This window comes from Solanum verrucosum, unplaced genomic scaffold, assembly GCF_900185275.1.
Source record: "Solanum verrucosum unplaced genomic scaffold, falcon-dt-bn FXZP01000049.1, whole genome shotgun sequence".
In the NCBI taxonomy this organism is placed as follows: domain Eukaryota; kingdom Viridiplantae; phylum Streptophyta; class Magnoliopsida; order Solanales; family Solanaceae; genus Solanum; species Solanum verrucosum.
In genome coordinates, this window is record NW_026020221.1 from 5,292,481 (window position 1) to 5,314,318 (window position 21,838).

The 21,838-nt window shown below is 33.5% G+C and overlaps 2 protein-coding genes and 1 non-coding gene across 3 annotated transcripts; 1 reads left to right on the top strand and 2 right to left on the bottom strand.

Annotated features, from left to right (window-relative positions):
• Positions 1–1,076: 1,076 nt before the first annotated feature.
• LOC125831258 (probable methyltransferase PMT23) lies at positions 1,077–6,827 on the bottom strand. Its single transcript, XM_049510455.1, has 8 exons — positions 6,257–6,827; positions 4,429–4,578; positions 3,027–3,297; positions 2,840–2,950; positions 2,415–2,589; positions 2,060–2,314; positions 1,767–1,961; positions 1,077–1,466 (listed from the first exon to the last, which is right to left on the bottom strand). The coding sequence occupies exons 1-8, from the start codon at positions 6,737–6,739 to the stop codon at positions 1,265–1,267; spliced, it is 1,842 nt and encodes a 613-aa protein (XP_049366412.1). The 5' UTR covers positions 6,740–6,827; the 3' UTR covers positions 1,077–1,264.
• Positions 6,828–9,135: 2,308 nt separating this feature from the next.
• TRNAK-CUU (transfer RNA lysine (anticodon CUU)) lies at positions 9,136–9,208 on the bottom strand. Its single transcript has one exon. It is a non-coding gene; the product is annotated as a tRNA-Lys (tRNA).
• A 5,848-nt stretch (positions 9,209–15,056) lies between these two features.
• On the top strand, positions 15,057–21,571 carry LOC125831141 (probable apyrase 7). The gene is made up of 3 exons (XM_049510322.1): positions 15,057–15,271; positions 17,654–19,812; positions 20,715–21,571. Exons 2-3 carry the CDS (start codon positions 17,820–17,822, stop codon positions 21,020–21,022), a joined length of 2,301 nt encoding a protein of 766 aa, XP_049366279.1. The 5' UTR covers positions 15,057–15,271; positions 17,654–17,819; the 3' UTR covers positions 21,023–21,571.
• Positions 21,572–21,838: the final 267 nt, after the last annotated feature.

Genomic DNA, 21,838 nt, shown 5'->3' on the forward strand with positions numbered 1-21,838 from the left:
CGGCCAAAGAACTATGCCAAACGCCCATTTTCTCCTTTGAATTCAACTAATTCGCGAGAAGCCTAAATGAATTAATGTTATCAATGTAATTAAACATGTTATGAATTAGTCTGTCTTTATAGACTGACTTTCCTCGCATCAAAGCTTTTCGGTTCTCTTCCTTTATGAAGAAAGGAAAGGCTTGCCGTGTAGGAGTCGGTCTATCCCAAAAAAGTTCAATTGATCCATCAAGGATAGGAGGGAGCAGGGGTATAAGTAGGGACTTCCTTTCAAGCCTTCTGCCTTACAGTCTATAGACCTTACCTCACTAATCTTTTATTTTCTCTCGGGATTTAGTTTGAATGATAAGTTATTTAATTGTTGTTATATGAATATATGTTACCACTATATACTTATTAAATAAAGTTACATATAAGTATATTTATCTGATGTGATTATGTAAATATTTTTTTTCGACATGAATACATAAAACTTAAATTACCTTTCGACTTCTATGATGATGTTTGATGCATGCATGGACCCTTAGGAAAATTCTTAAGTATATTTATACTTGCGTAACACTTAGACAATGGGGCAAACAAAGTAAATGGTATATTAGATTGGTCAATTTACTAATTTTTTTAAAATGAAAAGTCCATGATGACAAATTGAATATTTAGTCTATTTGTATAGTTCTATTATTATAAAAATATAAGAGTATGACTGATTTGTTTAATAAAATAGAGAAGAATTTGTCGACACAAGAAAAAATAAATTAATCACATTGCTTGCTTTCCAATGGATTGATCTTAATAGAGCAAAACATAACTTCTGAGATATTATGATACAAAAAAAATTAGGTCTTCAGGAGTAAAATTTAAAGACCAGAACAAAATAGGGCAAATGTGTTCATGACAATGGTTATTTTACAATTTCAAGTGTGGAAAAGTGACTATTTGTAAATTTTACCCCTATAAACTGCGAAAATCTAGTTTCTGAAAGGTTTTGCAAAAACTAAATTCGAATATCTCAAAAAACAAACACTAACTTCTTCTTTTGAAAAAAATAAATAAATGCAACTCAAACAGATAAGAGGATGCAAACTCAACTTGTGCATATTTTCAAACAAACACTTGTGAAAAAGAATGAATTCTAGTGATACATAAGAACAAAATTTGCTTCAATTTGAGAACTAAGTTCATTTTTTCTTCTTTTGTAGGCATAAAAGAGAGAAATAAGTGTAATATATATAAATAAATATACAAGGAAAAAGAGGCTGTGAATTTCACTTTCTGACTTTGTCATGTGGACGCCAAAAGCCTTTTTTAGCAACAAGAAACTGTTCTTGCTGCAGATTTACTGACCAATGAAGTGATTGAAGAATTGAGCTAAGCTTGTTAAGCATTGGCATTGTATCTTGAACTAAAACATATCCACCTGGTCTCACTATTCTATCCATCTCCACAACTACTTCCACCACGTCGCATCTGTGAAAACAGAGAGACCAAAAAGTTCGTCTCGTGAGAAAATATAGGATACAAATGAAACCACAGCAGCTACGACTACTCGACTAGGGTTATGGTGGGATGGATAGGATCCCTCCATTCTTAACCAAAAGTCTCAAGTTTAGGCTCTAAGAATAAAAAAAGTTCTGTTAAGCAGCGGTTCCACCCTTTAATTCGCCATACATGGCGTGAATCTGGATTAGTCAATAACCCAAAAAGGGTACTGAATACTAGGTAAGAAACCACAATGAGCAAATTAATCTGAGAAAGTAGTTATTGAACCTTTGAGTTAAATTTCCGAATAGGAAGCTGGAATGCAGAAGATCATATGTCCGAGGATAGGTATTGAAGGACTCGCACCAGTCGTGGTATATACCAATCAGCCCTCTGTCAAAGATAATGGAGAGAGTATCTGGCTCACTGATGGGAACGACATTCATTACCCAGAGGGGTCGATCAATGATTGCTGAGGCAAACCTGTAAATGTAATTACCATGGAAAGTCACCAAGTTAGGTCAACAGAGAAAATAAAGTTTGAATGACAATGTGCGTCTCCAATGTAGTTTCTCTCTTACCCTCCATAACCAGCATTCATGTCCATCACGTTCCTCACGCTTGACCAATTAATAGAAAGGCCTCCAAGGTAAACATCTGAGACCAACGCTGCCCAATGTTTTGTGTCCTCATCAAAAATATCTTCATTATCTGTTTTTTGGGATAAGCGTTCAGGTTTATTGTTGAGCCTCTGGGGCCAGGGTGTAGGCCACTCATATGTATTGCCACTGCTGCTCGTGGGGAGTGGTACAAGGCAGCTGTCCAGAGACGCATACCTGCTCATATGATATAAAAGAGATGATTGGAGCGGAATGATGACAATGTGATGAAGTCAAGGATACAATGATAATGACCATCAAGGTGTATTGAGCATACCATGAACTATTTGATCTATTGTTCTGGTCACATAGAGGTGGATTATTTTCTCTGCGGTTCTCATAGCAGGATGATGAAACCGGCTTTTGATATATAACAAGCCCGACACCAGCTGAGTCAAAAAAGGTCTTCTTCACCACCTTCCAGCATATTGCTTCAGTTAGTGCAACCATAGCTGCAAATGGAAAGAAAGTAAAGTGCCACTTAGAGATAATGAATAACTTACTTCAAGAAGCTTCACTTTTAAGCTCTGTGTTTTCTTGGTCTTCACAGAGCTTGTAGAATAAAATTCAGTGATCGCAAACAGAACAAAGGTACAAAATTCCAGTACTATGCCTAATCAGCATTCAGATTGAAGCTGATCATTAAATAAAAACTTATATAAGAATTTCAATTCGGAGAACTGAGTATCCACAAGTAAAAACCTTTCCAGACTTTCTTATCTCTTTCGTCGTCTCGATAAACGGGCGTTGCTGACCATACGAAAAACCCTCCAGGCCTAAGTATCCTGTTAAGTTCCATCAATGGTTTCCCTCCTGCAATTTCAGATTGAATTACTGAGTTTAAAACAGTATAGATGATGGTGTTGGAAATTTGAAAATAGTGAACTACCATCTCCATCCCAATGAACCCTGCATCTTGCACAATGAATCATATCATATGCATTATCTGGGAATGCCAGCTTTTGAGTTCCAATGACTGAGAGAGTAGCAGGAATTCCACGTTCGAGTGCAAACTGTATCTGAGCCTCATGTTCAACCTTTGGTGCAAGTGACATGGTATTGACATTTTTATCCAGCAAATACCCACCAAAGCTAGCAACACCACAGCCAACATCTAAAATGACCCTTATATGCTTTCCCCAGTCAATTTCTGGAAAAGTCTGAAAGAAAAAGTAAGAAACATCTCAGCTTAAAAATACATTAACTACAGTAGGGCTCCAGGGATCATCCCAAATTCCCAACATAATGACTGCAGAACAAATGAAAGATGAAGAAATAACCTCTCCCTATATGAGCAAGAAAGCAATTGAAAGAAGAAAAGAAAGGACAAAATTAAAGAAAAATGGAAATTAACGAAATAGTACTACAGTATACTTGCTGCACACTTGAGAAGCCCAAGATCACTCAAAGAATTTCAATTTCAAATTACTCGTTTCTTAGCCACTAATCCCTAAGCAGGCAACATAAACAATCGTGAAATGAAAATGAAAATACTTAGGTGTTAGTGCGTGTAGCCGTGTACGAATAGCTTATAAAACAAATACAACATGATTAGATAACTTGGAGAATACGCATTTCAATTGTTTATGGGTATTGTATCACTTTCTTTAATGTAATAATTAATGCTACAAACTTCTCGATCAGATATTCTTGAGAAATCCTATGGCCATTGCTAGTATGGAATAACCGTGTATGAACATGTATAACCCTTGGCTTCTATCTAGAAGCCTTTGGCTTTTGATTACATAAAAGTAACTTTTTTTCCCATAGAATGGTTCTAACTGCATCATTTCATGAAAGAGATATACAGAACCCTACTTGAAAATCACAGAGAAGTATCAATTATAATCTAAATTAACATATCAAAGATTCACCTGCATTTCATTTTACAGTAGAATTGGTCGAAGGAGCAAGGAGTTTGAAGCTTCTTTGAGAAATGTGTAAAGGTTCATATGAAAAACTCAGGACATGCAATATGATGTTCATCAAAGTTGACCAGTCCTAACTTCGTCACTAGAAAATGGATTTATACAGACAATCTATCCCTTTGAAATGGTCACAGAACAATGTATAGAGACAATAAAAAACATTATGCATCAAAAGTGGTCACAGCATCCAAACAGTAGCATTTCACTAATGTATGGCCAGAATTACAATTTAATTCAATTGACAAAAGCAACGAACTTGGACAAGTATGAAATCCAACAAAGTTTAACAGTAGTCCAAACATATATTGTATAATAATGTAGCTTGATGTGATTAAGGACATGTATGTAAAGTAGAGACACTACCTTTTGAATTGACTCGATATAGTTAGTCACTCCATCCTTGAACTGTGTTCCACCACCAGGAAAAACAAGATAATCACCAGATTTGACCACCCAATTCTGGTCCTTCTTATATTCCACAAGCTTAGGATGAGGAACGTTGTTATACCATATCTATCCGAAGTTAAAAATAAACAGAAAATCAGTTACTGCAAAGGTATTTTTTGACAAGTCGAGCAAAATATATGAGTAAATTGAAAATGATGCTTTTGGATTAACTCCACATCAAATTCATCAGAGAATTGCAACATGTAAAATGAGGAAATCGATCAGTATTTGAACCTATAATTGCACAGAAGTCAAAGTGAAATGATGGGAAACTTGTAGGTTACAATAAGCCATGAGAGTACATTCGGAGCCAATAAGGCGCTTCAGTACCAAAGATTTTATTGGCAAACCATATTTGCCCATCAGATATTGCACAAATTTATAATCGCTGTCACCCAATGAATAGTAGGATGGTTGTTCTAAAAACACTATGTACCTGTGAGCACTCTGAATAGTTGATAAAATGGTCTCAGCCACGTTCATGCCTTTCTGATAGTCTCATTTCACAAGAGAAAAATAGGGGAAAAAGAGGGAAAAATATTGCTTTTTGGACGATTAAAAATAACTGCAACTGATGATCCATTCACAGTCCATGTTATCCACTAAACGGATGCCGAACAATTTATGCAGCCATGAATGTCCAATCTTTTTCTCTATAAATGTGTGGGTAAGGAAAGACTATTACAGCAACAGCTGCCTAGAAGTAAAAAAAATGATTTTGACAATCAGAGTGCTAACACTAACAAGAGCACTAGTGCAGGGAGGTATCCAAGGGGAGGGGTGTGGTTTCACATGCATCCATATTCCATACTACTTAAATATAGATGTGCAAGCCTAAGCTTAAACCTTAAAGTGTCATATGGTGAAATGGTTATTGAGTGCACCTGTACGATTGAGTTTGAAGGTTCAATTCGGGTTTATCTTGTGTTTTAACTACGTTTTTTCTTCTATTTCTCATCTTTATACTTGGCTTATTCTTTCAAATCCAAATCAAACATTTTGAAATATCTATTCTCCTTTTGTAATCATAAAACTTTATATAATTAAATTAAATGTTTATATTAAATCTAGTAGCAGCAGAGGATGTAGCATATAGACAATGGGTTGAACTAAAGCCAACATTTCGACATGGAATACACATATATATGTGAAGAATCACTAAAAAAAGTCTTTTTAAAAAAAAAATAAACCTATAATTTCATAAGTGTAATGGGTTCAACAGTAAGAACGTAATGGTTGAACCCATCAAATTTAAATCGTGGATCCGCCTATCATGATATTGCACCCATCTTCTTGAAATCCTAGATTCTCCCCTACTCTCGCATATCACCGCCAAAATTAAAGCACTAGTAACAGGACAGTCAGTCCTTAACGAAAGCTAAACTTCTCACATCTCTATATACAACCCGTACTATACCTGAACTAACAGCTATAACCACTATAAGATCCAGCTCCCACTGAACTAACAATTGCCTTTTCTTATAACACTGGTGTTCAAGCCAGCTTGCACGGAGGTAACAGGTAATAGGTTGCATTACTGAACTAACAATTGCTTTTTCTTATAACAGTGGTGTCCAGGCCAGCTTGCGCGCAGCTCACTAATGCCACGACGCTACCTGTTACCTCCCACAAGCACAAATACCCAGTAACTCTATCAAAAAGGAAATAAAAACAGTATACCATGCCACAGTTAAAACAAAATTAGAAAACAAATCTTACCACCAAAAAAACCTATCAATCTCACCATGTCCCTGCTCTTAGGCCATGGAACTGGCAGTTTATACCCATCAGGCAGTGGAATCAAACACCTAGGACTTGGGTCAGGACAATGCCTCTCTCTATGCTCCATATGCCTCCTCGATTTCAGCGCTTTTATAGCCTCCGAATTATCAAGACAAGGTATATAATCAACTGCAACTGCACCCTTACACAGCTTCCAATCAAAATTCTCCACACCCAATTCATCGTTTTTCGTATCGTTCAATCCAAAATCCTCAGATGGGTTTGAATCCTTAGTGATTGGATTCAATTGGGTTTGTGAAATTATCGGATTTGAAGAAATGGGTGTCTCAGAATGGTGCTGAGAAATGTCGGTGGCTATGAAAACAGGGGATTTTTGTGAGTTTGATATGAGGATGAAAGTGACGAAGATTAGTAAAAGGAAAAAGGAGAACAAAAATGGGATTTTGCGTTCTTTGAAGAGGTTTTTCATTGATGATATGGCCATTTTTCTGGGTTCTTGGGAGAGATCAGAGATCAATAATGGAGATTTTTGTAGTGAGATCTGTCGAGAAAACAGAGGTGAAAGAAGTATCTATCAGTCAAAAAATTGATTAAAAAAAACAAAACTACTCCATTACTAATGTTTTTGAATTATAGTTTTAAAAAAAAGGTGTCAACTTGTAGGCTTATGATTCTTTGTGTTATCGTGTTAGTTGCTAGGTTTTTTCGATTAAGTTCAATTTTGAAGTTTATCGATTTGACTATTGGTTATCTATTTGTAGACTTGCTAAATTGTAATAGAAATATCCAGATAAATGTTTTGAAGTTTATTGATTTGGCTATTGATTATCATTCAGATATTAGTTTCTCGATTATTGATCGTCATCGATTTAATCGTTAAGATTTATTGCCAAAAAAATTGTTGAAATTGAAAATCACTTAGAAACAAGTTGAAAAAATCAAATGAACCATGCACATCAGTTGACATATTGCATCTTGCTAAAAAAATAAAACTATCACATTGTAGAATAATCAAAAGTTTGAGACTACCTGAAATAAAAGTATGAAAACTAAACCTTAAGTCAATGACTTTATATACAAAATGGTATAAATATAATTATTTTATTTACTATCGGTTTATCAGTTAACACATTAAGAAAAAACTTTAAACTGTTAAGAATTGATAACCTGATAATAAAAAAATAATCAAAATAGCTATTTAAACCATTAAGTCAATAATGTATTATCGATAAATCAATAACTATTGTTCGATTCGAATTACACTAATGTTTTCTACAATATTTTATTCTTTTTTGTTTTTAGATTTGAGATACTTGATTCATTTTTCGAAAACACCCTCTCTATTCTATTAGATAATAATAAAATTTATGTACACTTTATACTCATCAAACTCGATTGGTAAAATTTTATTAAATATGTTTTTTTTAAAAATAAAAAAGACAAAGAGGGATGGAGCCCATAGGTCATGGGAAGAATTTATCAGCTGACAAGAGAATCTATTGTGGCTGGAATAAAGGCACTTGTACTCTCATGTTTACATTTTATTTGGAATTTTTTTACCTATTATTGTATTATTATTATTTCAAAATGAGTTCAACTAATATACATCGATGATAATTATGTGAAAGACTTAGTTTACTTTCGTTTAAAACGATAAATCTTAATTGCTGAATATACAACATTACAAAATATCAATCTTCTGCCTTTTGAAAATAAAGGCAAATTTAACCCCATTTAATAACGTTAAAGGTATATTTGACTTCAATTATTAACCACGGGATAAATTTGTTCCATTTCGCATATTTCAAAAATAAATTTGACTTTTTTACCCTTTTTTTTACAACCTCCCACTTGTGTGAGAAATAATGATTTAGGTGGACTGGCTCAATAGGTATGGAGCATGGTAGGCCACTGCAACACTCTTGACTCAATCCAATCTTGCTGACGACTAATTTCATAAATAGTTGTTTTTTTCATTTTTTTTTATTTTTTTTATGTTAGGAAGTTATTAAATTATCTTTTACAAATAAGAAAATTAATTTTGTCTTTTCCTTAATTTCTTTTTGTTGTCTTGAAAGTTAGTTAACTCTTAGTATAATTAAGTTACTTAACGCTTTGATGGACTATGGAGATTTAAGCGGCTATTTTCATAAATAGGAAGTGTCTATACTTAAATGTACGACAAAATAGATTGAGAAATGTAATACGTATTACACAAATATAATTGATCAACATGATATATCATACATGTAAGCATGCATGATTTGTCACCGCGCCTGATGAATTAATACGACAGTCAGCACATACGACACTTGTCATTGCACATGATGAGTTAGCATGATACATGTCTCACGTCTAAGATGTGTCGCATATGCACGAGAGGAACAACCTTCTATTACACATGTCACGCTTGTGCAATCATTCTCCATCTACAAATAGCTCGTTATGACTTCATTGTTATACATCAAGAAAAGAGTAGCTTAGTCCTATGCATCTATTCTATAAAGTGGTCTTAAAAAATTTAACCTTCTCACCACTGTAATTCACGGTTATTCTCGTTAAGTATCGAGAGAAAAAAATATACAATGCAAAGGATAAAAAACAATTTCTAAAACTAAGAATATAAAGTAGTCTTAAAAAACATGTCCTCTCACAACTATAATTCAAGGTTATTCTCATCAAGTAGCGAGACAAAAAAAAAACAATGTGAAGGATAAAAATCAATTTTCAAAAACTAGAAAGTTCAATAATTCATGGTTATTCTCATCAAGTAGCGGGACAAAAAAAACAATGTAAAAGATAAAAATCAATTTCCAAAAACTAGAAAGTTCAATCATTTTCGCTGAATACGCTATGTGAAGGGGAAAAAACAAAAAATTGCGCCCACCGTGGGGCTCGAACCCACGACCACAAGGTTAAGAGCCTTGCGCTCTACCAACTGAGCTAGACGGGCTAATTGTTAAATTTAACTAATACATTTTAGTTAATAAAGATTCAACTGGCAAGAGAATGTTTTTTAAAACTTTATTATTTTTATGCTCTGCATAAGTTTCCACAATAATGAAGTTGTAAATAAGTTTACCAATGACATTGAAGGAGAAAAGTCTTTTAGGGGGATTGATTGAACTTAGAAGGAAGGAAATTTCATGGACAAGAATAATGGTGTATTCTAAAGTAAATATTGTATTTTCTTCTATTTCAATTTATGTGATTATGTTTATTGGATACGAAATTTAGAAAAGGAGCAAATCTTTGAAATGTGTGGTCTAAAACAAGCTACAACAATGATATATCTAGTGTAAAATTTCACATGTGGGGCTGGAAAAGGTAATGCGTACGCACAGACCTTACTCCTATCTTGGAAGGTACAGAGATTGTCTCCAATAGACCTCTAGCTCAAGAAAAAGCATAACAAATAATTCGAAAAAATAAAAAAAAGTGAAAATGATCAAAAGTAGGTTATAGTCTTATAGATATCAATCATCTCATGAATAGAATGATTATTATAAAATTAATTGTTTTTGAATATTTTATATAAATATGATATTTTTAGAGGATTGACTAAATATGATATTTTATATAAATATGATAAACAACAAATTTCAAGTCGAAAAAAATAATGCTCCATCAAGACATGAAAATTGAGCGACAAATGTAGTAATATATTTGATTCAAAGTATAATGAATGTCACAATCTTTATAATAATACTTAATTTTTTCAATAATAATATAAACTTTATAAGTTGAACTTGAATTCGATTTAGATTCAAAAGTACGAGTAGCTTAATTTTGAATCTCCATTATGAACTTAAATTTGAATTATTTCTCATGAACACTTGAATAATTGCCACAAATAATGAATATAGAGTTTACAATAAGTAATTTGATCTTGAACACTTTGTTGATTTTCTTTCGTTTTCACACTTAAAACTTGATTGCTTGAATTTGTAGAAATATTTGGTTTTTATATATCCACAAGCTCTTTCTTGGTTCTTGTTCTTAATTTCAATCATTTTATGAGTTACAACTTACAAGGACCCATATTTATATTTTTACAGAAGAATATGTGATTTGATTAGTCGATTTAAATTGACTAATTAATCATATTTCTCTGATGACAAGCTCCAATTTTTATTAGCTAAAACATGTCATCTACATACATAACATTATATTATTTCATTTATTTGACTTGAATGGCCACATTATTTTGAACTATTATCTTGAAGTTGATGTAGTCTAAATTATTTTATGAATTTAATTTTTTTTAAAATTTAATGATCATAATTCATAGCTATATAAATTCGAAGAGAGAAAGCGGACAAAGTCAATTTACCAGGTCAAGGACTGGAGTAGACAAAACTAAATTATGTTTGGATAGTTATTACGTATTATTTCATAATATATCTTATTATATCATATTATGTTATAGATCGTACGTTCTATATTGTTATATAATATCACACACCAAAAATTTGACTGATAAAAGAAAAGTAGAGTATGGAGGTAGAATTACTATAAGAAGATAAGGTAAAGATGTATACAATAAGATTATTAAATAATAAGTAAAGATAAAATAATAAGCACTACAAGAAAATAGTGAATTACATGGGGATTAGTATGAAAATTTGCAGGAAAATAAGTTTTATGGGAATTTTCATACTAATCCCTAGGAAAATCCCCATGTAATTCACTTTTCCTATAGTGAAGGTAACGACATGATCACACTAAATCGGTCATTACACATAATGGAACTTTCCATTGTTACCTAATGATGGATTTAAATAATACGATACAATAAAATTAATGTAACAATCAAAACAAACATTGTATTTAAACTAACAATACAAACACACTGAGTAACAACCGGATAGGTGTTAGAGAAAGAGAACAACAATATGAATTATAATGGAATAGTTGAGATATCTCCACCTTTCTGTAAAAGTCTTGGGTTCAAGTTCTTGGGAACGAAAAAAATTATATTAAGAGCATCGCTTCTCGAAAATAAATATTATAATGTACAAATTTAAATTTAATTATATCTCAATACCAATATCAAACATTTTTTTAAGAAAATAAACGGTGTCTTGGAGTGTCGGTCCAATTATAACATCACCAACAGCAAAGATTGAAAAGTATGAATCAATGTCTTCCACTTCTTTTTAATTTGACAAATGGAAAATTCACTTTTGAGAAAAGTGGAGCTCATCGATTATTGCTATCACAAGCTAAGCACGCACATCACGAAAAGGGTAAAAACAATATAATGTTCTTACCAATTTTACCACAGTAAAATGAAGCTAAGGGACTAACATCAGTTGTGATGTAGTGGTGAAATTATTATTTTTTTACTATCTTTGAACGAATTTTACAATGCGCAATTCAAATAAAGTGTTACTCTTTCTGTCCAACAGTAACTGTCCACTATTGATTTGGTACACACAGGGACGGACCCACATAGAGTTCACCGGGTGCTCTAGCACCCATTAATCTCGTCTCAAAATATATATATCTAAGTAGAAATTAAGAGGTATTTATGAGTATATAAAACGCCTAATGAATAAATGATCTAACAGGCCCATTAGCTCTTGGGTGGGTGCTTAATGCTCTTTCAGTGTTGTTGACCCTGGGTTCGAATTTCACTATTAATATGTTTTTTTACATTTTTTATTCCTCCACTTTCAGAGTACCGACAACCTTAGAATTTTAGATCCGCGAGTAACATTACTATATTAATCCTAGATCCGCCACTGAGTACACACCTTAAGAAATAATAAATAATAGGAGTAACATTACTATATTACTATTTGAATATATTAAATTTAATACTTTGGTGTGAAGGATAACTTCAAATAGTCATGGGATTAAATTATAGTGTTACTTAATTTGTTGTTTGGTTGGCAAGTTCGGGATAACTTATTCGGGGATTAATAATTAGTATCAAGTCTCTTCCCTTGGGTGGTATAGTAATCCCGACATAAAATGACTAAATGACAAAAATATTCCTTTAAACACTTTTATACATTACGTTTCATATTCATGAAGGGTATTTTTGTAAACATATATATTGTTCTTAAGATTTATTATTTTCAATACAACAAATCAAACACTCAATAAAAAATAATTTTAGTATAACTTATCTCATCATAACTAATTTCATCATAACTTATCTCATCATAATTAATCTCATCATAACTAATTTCATCATAATTTGAATTCAAACTAAACGACTCCTGAAAAATGTTTTAAATATTATTTGACCAGAATTTGGTCAGAAAATTTAAAAAACTATAATTTTTTTTCTTAAAAAAAATAAATTGATTTTTTTCCATTTCTTAGTTAAAAGATATTAAAGTTAAAAGGGTAAAAATATTTAAAAAAGTAAAATAACATAGATAAAATATAATTCTGGCCAAAAAGATTTTTTCAAATATTAAAGGCGAAATGGTCTGGTGAACCCTTCTACTTGTATCAGTTTGTATTCTAAACCCTTCTACTTACACCTTTGTCATCTGGGCCCTTAAACTCAATTAAAATGAGACTTTTAAGCCCCTCCAACCATGTGTGTAGCTCACTCTCCTTTATATAATTGACATGTCATATCCACGTCAGATATATTAATGCCACATCATAATTATTTCATAACTATTTTTTAAAATTATTAACCAAAATTATTTAATAAAATGTAAAGTAATAACATTTTAATTTATTATTGGCATTTCTAATTCTCCCTATTTCACGACCAAACATCGCCGGCGTCGTCACCATTTTTGCCGGCGAAATCACATATACTTTCTCCCTCACCCATCTTAATCTCTGCCGCACACCATCATTATTTTTCTTTCCTCCTCCAACCTCCACAATAACAACAACCTAAACCACCGCAAAACCAGATCTGGCCACCGCACAACCAGATCTGGCCAAGCTTTTCGTAATCCTCACACCCCAAATTGCTTACAAATACAATTTCACACCAACCTATGCTGTGAAACTTGTCGAAATCTACCCATTATAGTTTCTCCCCTTCCCATTGTTTCATGGCCCAAACCATCGCCGCCGTCGTCATTGTTGCCGGCGAAATCACTCATATTCCTTCCTTTACCTGCCTTCATCTCCGCCACACGTCACGACCATTTTCCTTTCCTTCTCCAACCTCACAAAACCAACAGCCAACACACCAGATCTAGCCGAAAAATTGATTTTGGAAAAAAAGAAAAAAAGGGTTGGGCAAGGGATGAATATGGCTGAAAATGAGGTGTAATGGGTGAAGAAGAAGGAGTTTTTTAATTAATGGTTTAAAAAAATTATTTTTTTATAATTTTAAATTTTTTTTAAGTAAAAATGCTCCTCACTCGCCTTAATAGGCGTGTAGTTACACACTTTTGCCAACTCAGACATCTTACTGCCACATAAGCCTGGTCAACGGTCAGAGGGGTTTGTTAAATTGTGTTTTATTGAGTTTAAGGGTCCAGATGACAAAGGTGTAAGTAGAAGGGTTCAGAATACAAACTGATACAAGTATAAGGGTCCACCAGACCATTTCGCCAATATTAAATAGTAGGAGTACTTAATAGCAAGATTAAAAAACATAAAATGATAACTACACTAATTTGGAATTGAAGGAATAGTTATTTTCCTTGATTTTGGCAAAAGCACTGACAATTAACGTACATAAAGCAGTGGATTAGTGCCTAGTGGCCAAATAGACAACTGACAAAACTGCTAACTGCCAAATTCAAAACGCATGACTTATCTGTAAAATAAAATTAAAAAAATGGTAATGGAGTTTTGCCTAATTCGGAAACGACGACGCTTTGTAGACTCAAATTGTTTCATAGTTTGATATTTATTTTTCGAGATTCAAATTATATAGTTAATGTTAGAGAGAATTAGGAAACACTCTTGGATTGATAGTGAGAAAGAATTTTTTTAGATTACTTCACTCTTACTAGAGAATTTGAGAAAGATGAGATAATTGATGTCTTCAAATTTGAAGCAATGAGTAATTATCGATTCATCTTGAATTTGTGATATCGAAGGAAAGTAAGAAATAACTAAAAACAAAATCAATTGATGTTTAGAATACTATGATATTTCATCAAGAACTAACAAACACGTACTATTTTAATTATTTTTTCTTAACTAACACAAAGGAAATGCTCAATTTTGTCTTCATACTATTTAAAATTACTGAATTTCATACGAATTGCTTCATATGAATTATATTCGTCCTTTATTATTAAAAGATTTTATTTTGAAATATGTAAATCTATATGTTTAAATTTCTCGTAGAAAATAAATTCAAATTACCCATCGATATTGACATCTCGTGATGGTTTTTAAAAAATACATTCGGATCAAAAATTTATTATGATGAATAAAAAGAATGAAACATTGTTTCTTATTATAATAAGAAAGAGATCAATTTTTATAAAAACAAAATTAGACGGGATAAAAGTAATTTTTTTGTGAAACAAAGAAGGTGTTTCATATTTGACCACGAAAATTTAATATTATTCATTTTATTTGAAATTTTAAAAGTTGGAATTTGATTATCATTTTTGGAAGAATATTAAAAATTGAATATATTTTTTCTAATCTAATAACTGAAAAAATCAACCAATTTAATTAATTTACATAAAACATACTATCCAATCTAATAACTTTTTAAATTTTATGGCCAAATGCTTGATTTTCATTTTTTATTTTATTTTACATACGAAAAATGAAAAATATAATAAACTGAAATTGTATTTGAACTTTGGTGTAGTGATTAGTGAAACTTACGACCCTTTCAGTAGAGAGAGAAAGAGAGAGAGAAAGGTAACAAGTAAGAAGAGGATGGTGGAGTCGTTCAAACGCGGAAGACTCAGTTTGTTGCTAAATTCTTCTCTAATCTCCATTTAGATCTGCTTCATTTTCACTTCTTCTTCACGATCTCGGCATAACTGAAGGCGACAGCAAAACGATTCACACTCCGTTCTACTGCACCGACGTTTATCTTCTTCTTCACCGATCCGTGAGTTATTTTTACTGATTTTCATATGCATTTTTGTGAATTTATCTACTGGTTTGATTTGATTTAAGGATTTGTAACTTTCGCGATTGCTTATTACTATGATTTAGTGATTTTGGTTGAAGATCTAGTTATTGAATACTGATTTTTTGTAACACCGTTCGACTAAAGAGTTTATGTCATTTTAACAACGGAAAAAAACTGTGATTGTTCTACTCTCATGTAGTGTATAATTGTATGATTTTGTTTCGAACAGATTAAGAAGGAATTAGTATCCGGTTTTACACTGAAAATTGAATGTGCTGATTGAATTTTCAGTTTATCTAATGCTGATTTTTAAGTAACTCCGTTTGCCTAAAAAAATAAAATAATGGCATTTTAACTACAAAAATCTGTGGTTATTCTACTCTCATGTAGTGTATAATTGTATAAAAAATAAATTCGAACAGATTAAGGAATCAGTATCTGGATTTACACTGAAAATTGAATGTGTTGATTGAATTTCAGTTTATCTAATGCTGATTTTTAAGTAACTCCGTTTGCCTATAAAAATAGTGGCATTTTTTTAACTTTAAAAAAAACTGTGTTTATTCTACTGTCATGTAGTGTATAATTGTATAAATTTTGTTTCGAACAGATTCAGGAATCAGTATCCGGATTTACACTGAAAAATGAATGTGCTGATTGAATTTTCAGTTTATCTAATGCTGAATTTTAGTACTCCGTTTGCCTAAAAGAATAATAATAATTGCATATTAACTACAAAAAAATTGTGATTATCCTACTTTTATGTGGTATTTTTTTTTACATAAGGTACTGTACTTTTATGTAGTATGTTAATGTATAAGAAACTAATATTCGGATTCATACTGATTGAATTTTCAGTTGTCCATTGTTACAGAAGATCTAGTTATTGAATGCTGGATAACTTGATAATGGCATTTTAACTACAAAAAACTGTGATTATCCTACTCTCATGCAGTGTATAATTGTATGAATTTTGTTTTGGACAGATTAAGAAGGAATCAGTACTGGATATACACTGAAAATTGAATGTGCTGATTGGATTTTACAGTTTATCTAATACTGATTTTCTTGCAACTTCGTTAGCCTAAAATAGTTAAATGTCATTTTCACTACAAAAACCAATGTGATTATTCTACTATCATATAGTGTATACGTGTATAATTTTTTTTCTGAACAGATTAAGAAAGAATCAGTATCTGGATTTACACTGAAAATTGAATGTGCTGATTGAATTTTCAGTTGTTCATTGTTACAGAAGATCTAGTTATCTAGTGCAGATCTTTTTCTTCTTTTTTTCACACTTCATTTGTCCCAAAGAATAATGGCATTTTAACTACAAAAAATTGTGATTATCCTATTTTCAGGAAGTATATATATGTATAAATTTTATTTTGAACAGATTAAGAGATCAGTATCCGAATTCACACTGAAAATTGAATTTGCTGATTGATTTCCTTTCTTTTTGAGTAACATTTTACTGCTACAGTTGATGGATGGATGTGTTGAAAACTCTTGTAAGTTTAGACTCAGTAATTTGGTGAAAAGAATGTGAATTACATTTGGATTAGGGGGTGAGTGGGAGTTGGGGTCTCAGTGAGCAAATTTGAATAATGATGTAAATATTAACTTGTGTATGCTATAAGAAGCCTTCTGCTGACGTGATGAGTGGTATTGTTATGTTCAATTCATTTGATCCATCAGCAGTGGCATGCTTATTATCTTATAACTCTGTATACGTAAAATATTTTATAGAGTAAGACTCTAGGATGAATGAAGGTGGAGATGTTTCAGTTGACCAAGTCTTAGTCCCATACTAGTTGGGGTGGTATATAAATCCTCCTCTTATATCTATTCTGTACTATTATATAAAAAAACAAAAAAATGGAAGATTCATGATATTATGGCTGTTGATACATTAGTTATCAATTAACCACCACCCTTCCCCTCTTATTTGGACATGAGGCTGGCAATGCAAAGCTCATATAGGTAGAGTTAAGCCAGGGACATCCATAGACCATAAATATGACTGATTTTTGAACTTCTGGAATATCCATAAAAACATTCTGTGTCAGTGACTTGGTGCATATTCTATAAACTAAGCATGTACTTCTATGATGATGGATCTTTTTGTCTCATCTCATCTTTAGTTGAGTTGCATCACGTAGGATGAACTTCATTGGGTACATACTAACGTAATTACTAAAGTCATACTGTAGCATGTTCTAGCTAGACCGAAGAGTGACCTCTGGATATCTATGGTTTTAGCTCCTCTTTAGTTCTCCTTACTATTACACCATGTTCAAATGATTTTGATTAGTTTTTAATACTTGCTTGTTCCTTTTGGGATAATCCCTGCAGGGCACTTCTCCTTGACAGGTGCAATTAGTGTATCATTTGCTATGCTTACAAGACTTATCTACTGTATAATGATAGTCAATGAGCTTTTCATGTACAAATGGAAGAATGGACTAGAAAACTCTGGTGTGAAGAGTAACTTTGCGTAGAACTTGTAATCTCTGCAAGGATGCTGCTTAACAAAGTTACAGAAATTGTTTCTGCTGCAGTGGCTCGTTTCTCGACCCCAAAGACATCTAACAGTCCATATCCATCATCGGGATTACCACCTCTTCCAGGTTCACTTAATGTTTCCAGCTTAGATCAGAAGAACAAGTTGAGACTTTCCTCCTCCCTTCAAGATCTTTCTGCATACCGGCGCCTTGATCTGGAAGATGGTGGTCCTAACCCTGAAATAGAGAGGGATTCAACTAATTTAAAACGGCTAAATCTTTTCAAGAGAGAAAATTTGGGTACAAGCTTCTCCAAGGTGAAGGGAACACCGACAGTCACTTCTGCACGAACAAAATGGACACGAGTTATCTTTGTTCTCCTGTGCTTGCTATTGGTTGCGTTTCTCCTATATGTGATGTTTTTCCATTTTAACTTATTCAGTAGAGACTCAAAGTATTATGTTGTGCTTGATTGTGGCAGCACTGGGACTCGTGTTTATGTATATCAAGCATCCCCTAACTATGTAAAAGATAACGATCTCCCTATTGTATTGAGATCACTTCCAGAGAGTTTCCAAAGAAACTCAAGATTACAGAGTGGACGGGCTTATAACAGAATGGAGACAGAACCCGGATTTGACAAGTTGGTGCACAACACGTCTGGCTTGAAAAGAGCAATCAAGCCACTAATAAAATGGGCAGCAAAGCAAATCCCTAGGCATGCACATAAAACTACTTATCTCTATCTTCATGCTACGGCTGGGGTCCGCAGGCTGCCAAATTCAGACTCGGAATGGCTTCTTAACAATGCTTGGTCCATTCTGAAAAGTTCTCCTTTTTTATGCAAGAGGGAATGGGTCAAAACTATCACGGGCATGGAGGAAGCTTATTTTGGATGGATAGCTATGAATTATCATACTGGTATATTGGGAGCAAAACCTAAAAAGGGAACATTTGGTGCACTTGACTTAGGCGGCTCATCACTGCAGGTTACTTTTGAGAGCAAGGAAAGTCTCCCTGACGAAACTAGCTTAGAACTGAATATTGGCGCTGTTAATCATCATCTTACTGCTTATTCCTTAGAAGGATATGGCCTGAATGATGCTTTTGACAAGTCTGTAGTTCAACTTCTCAAGAGGCTTCCCAAGATCAGTGATGCAGATCTCACCAGTGGAAACATTGAGATCAAGCATCCATGTCTGAATTCTGGTTACAAGGAGCAATATATCTGTACTCATTGTGTTTCCCTATACCAAGAAGGTGGCAATCCTTCTAGTGGGAGAGAAGTTGCAAGTAAAGGGGGAAAGCCCGGAGTTCGCGTTCAGCTGGTTGGAGCCCCAAAATGGGAAGAATGCAGTTCACTTGCAAAATTTGCTGTTAATTTGTCTGAATGGTCTAACAAAAGTTCAGGAATTGATTGTGAGTTGCAGCCCTGTGCTCTTGCAGAAAATCTTCCTCGTCCCTTTGGCCAGTTCTATGCTATGTCTGGTTTCTTTGTGGTATATCGTTTTTTCAACTTGACCCCTGATGCTGCGCTGGATGATGTATTAGAAAAGGGTCGGGAATTTTGTGATAAGACTTGGGATGTTGCAAAGACTAGTGTTGCACCTCAGCCTTTCATAGAACAGTATTGCTTCAGGGCACCATATATTGTCTCTTTGCTGAGAGAAGGCTTGCACATTACTGATAGTCAAGTAACCATTGGTTCCGGAAGTATTACTTGGACACTAGGTGTTGCGCTGTCGGAAGCTGGAAAGGCAGTTTCAACTGGGGCGGAACTTATTAGTTACAAGCTATTGCTCATGAAGATGCACCCAGCTGTTGTTTTTGCTATTTTGTTTGCTTCAGTAGCTGTTCTTCTTTGTGCATTATCATGTGTTGGCAAGTGGATGCCCAGGTTCTTCCGTAGGGCATATCTTCCCCTTTTCAGGAATAATAATGCTTCATCCACATCTATAATCAACATTCCAGCACCTTTCAATTTCAAGCGGTGGAGTCCTGTTATTACAGGTAATTTCTTCTGAAAAGCATGTGTACTGTGCTATTCTAGTTTAGAATATGTTGAATGCTGCCTTCGTTAGGGAAATTAAAAAAATAAAATTTAATTGCTTTTTATTCTGATACTTGATCTCTTTGGGATATCTGATAATGCACTAATAATATTTATGGACTGGAATATTGCTTGCATGCTATACACAAATCAAAAACATCTTTACGCTGTTATGCATGTTCACCTCTGTGCCATTTTTATCTGTTTATTGGAAATTTTTTATACTAAAACTTGTACTTTTTTATTACTAGTATTCATTTTGAAGTCTAATTTGGAGAAAATATGATGGTTTCACTGAATTAAAAAAAGAGCAAATTTTCTTATGAAGTCGCACCAAACAACACAGCAATCGTTTCTTTATCGGTTGTCAATGCAGCTCGAGGGCTAGTAATGGATCTAGATTTCAGATCAATGTAGTATGTATCTAATAGTCATATTAGGACTTCAACGTAGTGTAGTTGAATGGAAGTTGTTATGCTTCTTTCATAGCCAGTTTCCTCAACTTATGATCTTTTCTTGCTGCCATATAAATTATAATGTCATCTTCTAAAGGAGCAATTCTGATTTAACCATTAATATTGACTCAGAAGATTACCTTTTGGCAACTAGAAGTAATGATTGTGGTGATATAATGATATTAAAGTGAGAAGATAACAGCAGTTGTTGAGTTATGTTTAACAATACACACTTGTGATGCTGTCTCGTTATTTAATATTGAAACTTTGCTTGGTAAAAAAAAAGTAGAAAAAAGGACACCATGGTTGTAACACTATATAGTTCTCTGTTGTAACTTCTACTGCAGTTCCTATCAGCACTATTTCTCCTATATCCTTCTTAGATCATGCCAATTTTGTCTTTTCAGGTGAAGGAAGAGTGAAGACGCCACTCAGTCCAACAATTGCTAATACTCAACAGAGACCATTTGACACTGTGCATTGTTTTGGTGGCAACGGTATCCAGCTTGCTGAATCTTCCTTATACTCATCGTCTAGTAGTGTAGCACACAGTTTTTCATCAGGTAGCCTGGGGCAGATGCAATATGAAAGTAGTACCACAGGTTCCTTCTGGTCACCACACAGAAGCCAACAACGTCTCCAGAGCAGAAGATCCCAATCACGAGAAGATCTCATTTCTTCACTGTCTACTGAAGTGCCCTTGCCAAAGGTCTAAATATGATGGTAATATTTATTTCAGAAGAGAAAATCATAGGGCTGATGATTTCTAATGCTCATTACCCAAATGGCAAATTACCATCGACTATGAATCTCATGACATATGCCTTTCCTGTGTTCTCACCATAATGAGACTTATGGAAAGCTTATTCATCCGACATTACATAACATAGATTCATAACACGGATATTATCAGTCAAGAAAAGTCTGGCATCGTTAATCAAGGCAGCTGTGCAGAACAACAGAGAACTTTTTATCACGTGGAGCTTGAGAGAGATTTGCCTCCTGTGAATACTAGGGGTTCTGCCTGCAATTCCAATTTGATAGTCCAAAGTTTCACAATGGTCTGATGGGAGTGATGCAATTGCATTCTGCAGAAACCATGGGTGGTTGTGATGAGGTTACCGGCTTGTAAATGGTCAAATTGGTAGACCTCAGGTTGGTTAGGTTAGCTCGAGATTTTGGTAACTTGTTCTCTTGTCATACTTGACACATTATACGATCCCTTGATTCTTTTATACTACCCATTATTTCTGATTTAATGTTATTTAGATAATCCCACATCTTCAGAAACTACATAGATAAGTATAATGTTTGGTAGAATCCAAAACCTGCAGGCTATTGTAAATGGTTTGCATAGCAGCTGCTCTCATTTTATTATAACTCATCAAGATCTGCAAAATTGTGCAAGTAAGCTTACTAATTAACATATGATGTGTCGTACGCCAGCTAAGTGCTTGGTTAAGAGTTGATTCAAAGTTGTCGATAAGCACCAAATTCTGAAAAGAACACTAAGGTGTTTGAAGTTAAATTT